The sequence below is a fragment of the Budorcas taxicolor genome, chromosome 15 (genome assembly GCF_023091745.1).
Source record: "Budorcas taxicolor isolate Tak-1 chromosome 15, Takin1.1, whole genome shotgun sequence".
Classification (NCBI taxonomy): domain Eukaryota; kingdom Metazoa; phylum Chordata; class Mammalia; order Artiodactyla; family Bovidae; genus Budorcas; species Budorcas taxicolor.
Window position 1 is genome coordinate 45,783,044 of NC_068924.1, and position 9,062 is coordinate 45,792,105.

Genomic DNA, 9,062 nt, shown 5'->3' on the forward strand with positions numbered 1-9,062 from the left:
TTCGGAAGTTTGAAGAATATAGATTTCGTAATTCCTTGGTTGTCTAGTAGTTATGGTCAGGGGTTCACTGCTTGGTTAGGGAACTAAGAACCCAGGGAAGGGCAAAAAAAGAACACAGGCGTTAAGAGTCAGATCTGTGTTGTTAACCCTTCTCCAGCAATTACTCAATTATGTGACATGGGAACACAGATAATTCACATCAGAAGTTTATTGCAAGGATATACAGAAATGTTGATGTGGAAGAATCTTTTGACCATTACCACAGTATTCCAGGTCCCTGTTCCCGTCTTTGGGACTTGGGAAATTCACAAGCGGTTTCATCTGCATTTATACTTCCAAGAGACTTTACTGGGCAAACATGAGGCCACTCAATAGGAAAGTTCCTGGTCAACAACTTTTTTGTTAAGAAAGGTTCTTAATAAACCTGTACAAGATTTGTTCCGATAAAGAGAGCTACTTTTCTCCACAGGTAACTGTGTATAAGATGGGCTTCTGGTACATACTGAATTCTTGCTTCCTCACCTGTTGAGTGAGGGTAATACCTACATCAGAACCTATACAAAATGGGTACTCAAAAGATATTCTGAAAGGCAGCCTGGTGGAGTAAAGAAAACATGGATTTTAAAGTCAGATCTGAAAAATAAATAAATAAATAAATAAATAAAGTCAGATCTGCATTTTTAACATCCTGATATGTACAGGGGTGAAAATATCTGCTTTGTGGGTGGTTGTACTTAAAAAAAAAAAGAAAAAAAAAGGTTACCATGGGAGCCAGTGTCTAAGAACTACTTCCATTTAAAAAATAAAACATGGTCACTTGATACGGAGAAACAGAAGAAAAGTTAAAACAGCCAGAATGACACAAAAAGGACACAAGAATGGCAAGAAAACTCAGTGATGGAGAGATACGCCATTCAGATTGTTGAATACAGAACTAAATTCCATGGAGGGCAATAATAAGGAGAGAACAGAGGGGCTGGAATTAGAAATCACAGAACAGGCACAGTGGCAATACCTAGGGGTAGAGGAAGAGATAGATCTAGGAGATTATAGGCAAGAAGTGAGACATAAGGTAACATTTAAGAAGTCCTGAAGATTTGACTTTCTTCCCTTTTCTTTTCATAACCATCACCACCTACTTCTCCCTTAGGTTTTTATCCCTCAAGTCTGAGTGTATTGCAGAGTACGGTTCCACAAGTTTTCCCCTTTCTGACTGCTCCTGAAGACAAGAACACAGATTTTCTTTATTTAAAGATTTAACTGCTCATCCTAAGAAGACAGAAAATATTAATTAAGGGAGTAACATCTTGAGGTCGATGTTCCAGAACACCCCTGAATTCTTACAAGGTTTCACCTCTGTCTGACGCTTCTGACTTCCCAGGAGGTAATGCCTAAAAGCCCTGTGGATTCTTAATCTGTTTTCCAAGATATCTCCAAGTGAGCCATTCAGTCAGACAGATTTAAGGACAGCTAGATAGTTCCCATTTTCTTTCATCGGGGCAACCAACTTGTTGCTATTACCAATCTTAAAATTTTACCCTCAGACCTTGCTTTAACCAGATGCCTGGTTATAGGCTTTCCTTCTACATACAGAAAGCAATTTCTATGCTTCCAGGGCTGAAGCACTAACTGACAGAATAATAAAGATGGTGCCAACAATGTGGGCAAAACTTCCTTGCCCAGAATATAAACCAAACAGAGGAAAAGTGGGTTTATTAGCTCCAGGAAAAGGAGCAACAGTACCCAGCTCTCGGACAACTCCTCACTTGCTATACACAGGCTGCACCCAGCCCTAGGTCCACTGGCTCCTTTAATTTGAGGGTTCATCCAGCGCCTCCTTTCCCGAGGTTTGCGGATGGCGAGCTGCCGGAGGGTGAGGTTTCCAGTTGTTCAGCAGCAGCACGTGGCACAGCTGAGGCAGCCTCGTAGTCTGCCATGCGGCGCTGTACCAGGGCAGGCATGAGCTGCACGTAAGTGGCCATGAGGCGGTGATTAGAATGGATCAGCTTCCCGGCACAGCTGTGCAGACATGACTCCTGGAAGGAAGACAGGATGGAAGCAGAAGTCAAAGGAGTCCTGTCAGGTCCTGCCGCAACTCCTGCCTAGGGGCGAGGGTCATAGAAAGGCCGGGGCCAGAGGTAGGGGAAGTGGCGGAAGAGAGAAGCAGTCTACTGTTAACTCTGAGGATAGAGGGTAATTCCCCTACTCAGTTCCCCACCTAACCTCCTCAGCATCCAGAGCTCGGTGGTGCAGGCTGGGCACGCAGCGCTGGAAGCAGAGTTCCGTCATCCGATTGTAGACCAAAAGGAAGTCCCGCAGCTGAGAGGAAGGGGGACAAGGAACTCAGCGAAGAGGAGCCACATCTTAAGGCCGAGCCGCCCGAGCTTTCCCAGGATCGCGCCCCACGGCCCGACGTTCCCAGCCCTCAGATGCTTGGCTATTTGGGGTTCCCGCTATGCAGACAAGGATGCTAGTTGAACGCATGGCCCTAAAGCGACTTAGCTCCCACTCACGTTTCTCAATTGCTGCTGCTGCTGCTGTTGCTGCTCCATCACGCCAACCAGCGTGAGCTCTAGGTCATTTCCTTTTCAGCTTCTCGGTAACGCCCCGGAAGTGACGTATCGTAGCTCCCCAGGGACAGAAGGGTTGGCTCCAGGATCGCCCCGCCCCAGATGTCAACATCACTTCCGCCCTCATAATCTGCGACGTGGCCGGCTTCTTCTGCCCGGGTGGGGACGTCACTTCCGCCGAGTCCCTGACCTGCTGCTAGGATCGCGACGGGAACTGGAGCCGGAGGTCCCCGCGCGGCCCGGGCCTGGCGCCCTGAGGGGAAGAGCGGCCCGGCCCGAGGTGAGAGGGACATGCATGGGCGAGGGCAAGTTGAATGCACGAACCTGAGAGGGCAAGATGCCTCTGAGCCCTGGGGAAGGATGAGGACACACCTGATGCCCAGGTGCATGGGGGGGAGGGCGGAGACTCACACACCTGGGGAAACTAAACTGACTTTGGAAGGGATCACCTACCTATGTCCTGGGAAAAAAGAGGTTTTTTCCAGAGGTCGAGAACTTAGACCAACTGATATAACTAAGGCCTGGGGGGCAGGGCCCGAGGAAGAGGAGGTGCATGGGATGGAGGAGGGGGAGACCACCTGCTGGAAAGGGGAAGAAACACGAAAGGAGTGTGAATAGCCAAACAGTGGTGAACATACCTGAATGGGAGTAGACACCGGAGCTCGGGGAAAGGGGTTAATCTCCTGATGGGGAGAAACACCTGCATGGGGATGAGCTTCTTGAGAACACAGACTTTATCTCTCTTGTTCGCTGCTGTATCTCCATTGTCTGAGATAGTGTGTGACACAGTAGGCACTCATTAAATGTCTGTGGAGTGATTGAGTACGTGAATAATCCGCGGAGTTATGGTAGGGTGAGGGGTTCATGGGGACATGACCTCAGGTCAGGCACACCTGAGGCCTGGGTTTGCCTGTGTACAAATATGCACCTTGGACGGGAGAAATACACAGAGTTCAGGGGAGAGTGGTGGCCAAACCCCAGAACTCTGAAGCCCTGGGACAACCTCTGAAATGGTAGGGGAGACTTTCCTCTTTGGAGTACTGGCCAGTTTCCAGAGCTGTCTGTGTTGGGCTTTGCAGGGCGCTGGGGTGAAGACCTTGACTCCAGTCCCTTCGCTCGCCATGACGGACGGGATCCTAGGAAAGGCAGCCACAATGGAGATCCCCATCCATGGGAATGGTGAAGCTGGGCAGCTTCCTGAGGATGATGGGCTGGAGCAGGTGCTTCTGTTTGATTCTTCATATTGTTTCAGTTGAGGAATCCCAGCTCATAAACCCTCAACTCTCACCTCCGTTCCAGTAGCCTTCCCCTAACTTACCTAACTCCCTTCAATCTTTTTACAAATTTTTGTTCTGATTCTGTGCAGACTTCCCTTGTGTGCTCTCTCTATGATGCTTCAATCCAAGCTTGTTTTCACCCCCAAAATGCTTCAGCTGCCCCTATGTTCCTGAAGCCTCCTCTTCTCTGGCCTATAGGACCTCCAGCAGGTGATGGTGTCAGGACCCAACCTCAATGAAACCAGCATTGTGTCTGGTGGCTATGGGGGCTCTGGTGATGGACTCATCCCCACAGGTATGAATGATCAGAACAGGACAGGGTGCTTGAGTGGAGATGGGGAGATGGATGGTTCCAGGGAGCATCAAAAGTTCAAAGTTCAAAGTGAAGTCACTAAGTCATGTCTGACTCTTTGAGACCCCATGAATTGTAGCCTGCCAGGCTCCTCTGTCCATGGGATTTTCCAAGCTTGAATACTGGAGTGGGTTGCCATTTCCTTCTCCAGGGGATCTTCCTGACCCAGGGATTGAACCCAGGTCTCCCACACTGCAGGCAGACTCTTTACTGTCTGAGCCACTAGGGAAGCCCTAGACTATGGAAGCATAGACTATGTCTAAGAAGGCTTGCATTTTGTTTGGAGATCCTTGGAACCTCTGCTAGTATGAGCCTTATGGAATCTCAGCCCAAAGCCAGCTCCCAGAGTTGTCCTTCTGCTCCCACTTGCAGTTTAGCCCCACTTGTACCTTTCCCTGCTGTCACTGCCTAAGACAAGCCAAGAACTCTGTTTCACAGCTCTCCTTCCCCAAACCTGCTCTAGAGCCTGAAACTGATTTGGAACTTTGTGAGGCTTCTCAGAGTTTTAATTTGACTCTTAACATTTAGAAGAACAGTTGTGAATCTCACACTGACTAGAATCAACATGGGAATTGTCAACCAGGTTTTCTGTTTGCTGGACTCACCATCCATGATCAGTCACCCCATACTGGGCCTACTTCCTGCTGTTTCCTCTACCCCTGTACACATGCCACTCCCTCTTCCCCCCTTTTCCAACCCTCACTTTAAGAAGAGGCCACTGTGTATTGGGATTTGGGTCTCAGGGCACAATGTATAAGTTTCTCCTAGTGAGTAAGAGAATCTAATTGTCTCTAGCTTCTGCTCCTTCAGGGAAGTCATTTTCATGTGCTGGGAGGGGAGTGGTGGGGGAACCACAGAGGTGTCTGATTGTATCTGAGAGACTGGTGTCAGAGAACTTGGTCCTTTAGGGTCTGGCCGCCATCCATCTCACAATGCTACTCCTTCTGGCCCTGGAGATGAGGTGGCTCGGGGCATCGCTGGAGAGAAGTTCGACATCGTCAAGAAATGGGGCATCAATACATATAAGGTGGGATTCAAGCACCTCTCCCTTTCCCCAAACTGGCCTTGGTACCTTTTCCCCATCTTCTAGATCCTAATATCCCAGCTATGGCTGAGGATGCTGGGGTAGGTGCCTTTTGCGGGGGCAGGGTACTAGGGTCTCTGACCTGCTCCCCCACTTCCCATTAGTGCACAAAGCAGCTGTTATCAGAGCGATTTGGCCGAGGCTCCCGGACTGTGGACCTGGAGCTGGAGCTGCAGATTGAGCTGCTGCGTGAGACGAAGCGCAAGTATGAGAGTGTCCTGCAGCTGGGCCGGGCACTGACAGCCCACCTCTACAGCCTGCTGCAGACCCAGCATGCACTGGGGGACGCCTTTGCTGACCTCAGCCAGAAGTCCCCAGAGCTCCAGGTGCCTCGGCCAGGCCAAAGAGGGTGGGGGGACTGGGCCCGGGCCCTCCCAGGCAGTCACCCCTCAGCCTCCCTCCCTCCCTCCCTCCTGCAGCCCAGAGGGAGAACCCCTCCAGGGTGGGCCCAGCCCCGCCCCCAGCAGCACTCACCTGTGGAGGCAGCCTAAGGGTTTGTACAGAGGCCCAGAAGTGGGAGGTGGTGGGGGAGGTGGCACACTAGGTGCCTCACGAGTAACCCTTCTCTGCACTGACGAGAATGCCTTCTGTGCTCAGCCTAATCAGAGCCCCTCCCTTGCCTGCTGCACTAGCTTTCCCTATTCCAGTCCTGTGAACAGACCCCGTACTCCCACATTCCAGCCCCAGGGTGGCCCCACTAACTTTCTGGCTAAGAGAGCCTTGCTGGAGACAGTCCTGAGTTGTTCCGGTGTCATTGGCTGTTTCCTCCTGGGAGAGGAGGGGGAGGAAGGGCCCTTTAGCTCCAGTCAGGTGGTGACTATTACTCAAGGCCTGTCCCTTCCTTCTGCCAGGAGGAATTTGGCTACAATGCAGAGACGCAGAAGCTGCTGTGCAAGAACGGAGAGACATTGCTAGGGGCTGTGAACTTCTTTGTCTCTAGCATCAACACGTTGGTAACCAAGACCATGGAAGACACTCTCATGACTGTCAAACAGTATGAGGCTGCCAGGTGTGGGCACTGGCAGGGCCTAGGGTTTTGGGAGTTGGCTGGCATGGGTGAAAGTTTGAGCTTTAGGGGCAAAAGAATTGAGAAAAGTAGGAGAGTATGTGTGGAGGGTAAAGGGGTGGAGACCAGCCCATATCACCCCCTCCCCAGGCTGGAATATGATGCCTACCGGACAGACTTAGAGGAGCTGAGCCTAGGCCCCCGGGATGCAGGGACGCGTGGTCGACTCGAGAGTGCCCAGGCCACTTTCCAGGCCCATCGGGACAAATATGAGAAGCTGCGGGGAGATGTGGCCATCAAGCTCAAGTTCCTGGAAGAAAACAAGGTGCTAACCCCACCCCTTTGACCCAGCCCACCTTTCCATCTGTACCACTGACCTTCCCCTCAAACTCCCCATCACTGAAGGGGGAAATGCAACCTGGCTAAGGACTGGGAACATCCCCCAGCCCACTCAATCCCTGGACCTTTCCCTATCACCCTCCCTCTGATCCGTGGCCCTTTTCTATTAGAGGATTTGGCTGCTGATCCCAAGAACACAACTGGGAAAAAACCACCCCTTGAGCTTAGGTGCCAGAACCCCTGGCCCAGCCAGTCAAGTTAGGTTTCTTCTATTACAAGGCTTTTATCCCTTGACTCTCTTGGTGGAGTTCAGCCCCCACTCCAAAAGCACCATCAGAGCAGAGTCCATGTGCCCCTGATCTGGGTTCAGGATCATAGCCCCTCAGAAAGGGTGTCTGAGTCCAGTCTCAGCTGACCCTGCTGGACCCCCAGATCAAGGTGATGCACAAGCAGCTGCTGCTCTTCCACAATGCCGTGTCCGCCTACTTTGCTGGGAACCAGAAACAACTGGAGCAGACCCTGCAGCAGTTCAACATCAAGCTGCGGCCTCCAGGAGCAGAGAAGCCCTCCTGGCTAGAGGAGCAGTGAGCCACTCCAGCCCAACCTGGCTATCAAGAAGGACATCGGGAGGGGTAGTCCCAGGGTGGGGGAGATTTGGACATGGGACATTCCTTGCCACCTGCACTCTGGTTTGGGTTCCCTTTCCCTGGCTGGGGCCTGACAGGGGGCCTGCAGGCCCAGCAGCTGCAGCCCTGTCCTTTATCTTCCTGGCCACTGGGCTTCATTCCCAGATCTTTTCCTTTCACTCCACAGCCAAAGGCTATGACAAAACCACTCCCTGGCCAATGGCATCACTCCTCAGGCCTATCCCGTTTCTGGGGTGTGCCCCCTGACCAATGGCAGAGCCTCAAAAGGCCCTGTCAGCCAATGGCAGCTCTTCTTGGGCTCCCCTGGGCCAATGATGTTGTCTCCAGTACCCTTTGTCCCTCCTCAATGCGTGCCCATTGCAGAGAAGGGGACTGGGACCAAAAGGGTGGGGATATGGGGAGCCCCATTTTTGGCCGTGCATCTGAATGGGTCTCCCCTCACCTGCCCACCCAGTTTAATTGTGCTTAGAGCCCTGGAAGATTGGGGCCTAGCACTAGGAATAAACCTTTCATAAAAGCAGGCCCAGTGAGGTCAATTTGTGGGGGATTCTAGGAGGGTGGTCTGGGTGGATAAATGGTCAGTCTAATACATCAAAATCCTGCCATTTCAGGAGAGCTGGGGCCAGATAGCTGAAGTCACAGGTTTCTGGAGAGTCTAGTCCCCTCCCCCAGCCCCAGAAGGAGCCAAAGCTTTATTTGCCCTTTAGGCTTGTGCCAGGAGAGCAATGTATCTTAAAACACAGGGCCCAGAGGGGGTTGGGCCTACCAACCTCCATCATCTGTTCATTCATACAGCAAATATTTACTGTACTGAATGCTTTTATTTGCTGCTGCTAGACCCTGGGGAGACATCAGGGAATAAAACATGGTCCCTGCCCACAGTGCTTACGGCCTAGTGGGGGATAGAGGCAAGTAACCAGGCAACTACAATACAGTGATAAATACTAGGATACAGAAGTGCGGGGAGCTATGGGAGCAACGAGGATGGGTGCTGGATGGAGCCTAGATGGATGGAGGTGGGGATGTCAACTTGAAAGCTGAGAACTGAGGGTAACTAAATGACCAGGTAAAGAGTAAGGGGAAGAGCATCTTAGGCAAAGGCATCAGTGGATGTGAAGGCCCTGAGTAGGAATTGGGAGGAATTAGCTTGGCAGAAATGAAGGGGGAATGGCTAGAGGATGACTACAGAGGCAAGCTAGCAGGTCATGCTGAGCGTTTTCAGGCTGCTTAAAGACTTGCCCTTTGTCCAGAGAGCTGTTGAAGCCTTATCAGCAGAAATTTGATGGCATGAGGGACATTTAGGGTTGAGGAAAGAAGTCTGTGAGGCTTAAAATAGTGTTCTACAGACCCAAGTCATCTCATATTGGGTAGTCTCCTAGCCCTGGCCCCAAATTACAGAGCAATCGTGAACCCTGAGGCTCATTCACAGACACCAGAGCACCTGTGCCAGGACTGAGGCAGGTGAAAAGTCAAGGCACTTCCCAGGGTCCCTGCTGCACCCAGATGTTGAGCCCAAACCTGAACCTTGTGTGTTGCAAGAAAGCTCCCTAACAGCATTTTCGTTTAGTGAGGGTCCAGGTGCCATTGCCCTAGATCCCTTGGCCAAGGAATGCTCCAGAATTCAGCATTGTCCTCTACCTCGAAAGGTGCAGTTATCTGACAAGTTTGATTATTGAGGGGTGGTCCACACACAGGACCCCCAGTTGATGGGTCACTGGGATACTTCAACATGAAACGTTCTGAGGCTCCAAGTGACTGGAGCCAAGACCTACAAGCAGAACTCAAAC

General features: G+C 51.3%; 2 protein-coding genes across 2 annotated transcripts; one reads left to right on the forward strand and one right to left on the reverse strand.

The window, feature by feature from the left end:
• Positions 1-201: 201 nt before the first annotated feature.
• On the reverse strand, positions 202-2,600 carry TIMM10B (translocase of inner mitochondrial membrane 10B). The gene is made up of 3 exons (XM_052652861.1): positions 2,514-2,600; positions 2,224-2,319; positions 202-2,036 (listed from the first exon to the last, which is right to left on the reverse strand). Exons 1-3 carry the CDS (start codon positions 2,550-2,552, stop codon positions 1,824-1,826), a joined length of 348 nt encoding a protein of 115 aa, XP_052508821.1. The 5' UTR covers positions 2,553-2,600; the 3' UTR covers positions 202-1,823.
• Positions 2,601-2,719: 119 nt separating this feature from the next.
• ARFIP2 (ADP ribosylation factor interacting protein 2) lies at positions 2,720-7,782 on the forward strand. The gene is made up of 8 exons (XM_052652613.1): positions 2,720-2,850; positions 3,650-3,790; positions 4,046-4,142; positions 5,108-5,226; positions 5,388-5,609; positions 6,135-6,292; positions 6,440-6,614; positions 7,061-7,782. The coding sequence occupies exons 2-8, from the start codon at positions 3,692-3,694 to the stop codon at positions 7,214-7,216; spliced, it is 1,026 nt and encodes a 341-aa protein (XP_052508573.1). The 5' UTR covers positions 2,720-2,850; positions 3,650-3,691; the 3' UTR covers positions 7,217-7,782.
• Positions 7,783-9,062: the final 1,280 nt, after the last annotated feature.

What these genes read in the sequence shown, in the direction of transcription:
- TIMM10B (XM_052652861.1), bottom strand. Translation starts at nt 2,552, where the DNA reads ATGGAGCAGCAACAGCAGCAGCAGCAGCAATTGAGAAAC. An exon ending in AGCAGCAGCAATTGAGAAAC is followed by an intron (nt 2,320 to 2,513) that starts GTGAGTGGGAGC and finishes CCTTCCTCTCAG; the next exon opens with CTGCGGGACTTCCTTTTGGT. An exon ending in GAGCTCTGGATGCTGAGGAG is followed by an intron (nt 2,037 to 2,223) that starts GTTAGGTGGGGA and finishes TCTTCCTTCCAG; the next exon opens with GAGTCATGTCTGCACAGCTG.
- ARFIP2 (XM_052652613.1), top strand. Translation starts at nt 3,692, where the DNA reads ATGACGGACGGGATCCTAGGAAAGGCAGCCACAATGGAGATCCCCATC. An exon ending in AGGATGATGGGCTGGAGCAG is followed by an intron (nt 3,791 to 4,045) that starts GTGCTTCTGTTT and finishes TCTGGCCTATAG; the next exon opens with GACCTCCAGCAGGTGATGGT. An exon ending in TGATGGACTCATCCCCACAG is followed by an intron (nt 4,143 to 5,107) that starts GTATGAATGATC and finishes TTGGTCCTTTAG; the next exon opens with GGTCTGGCCGCCATCCATCT.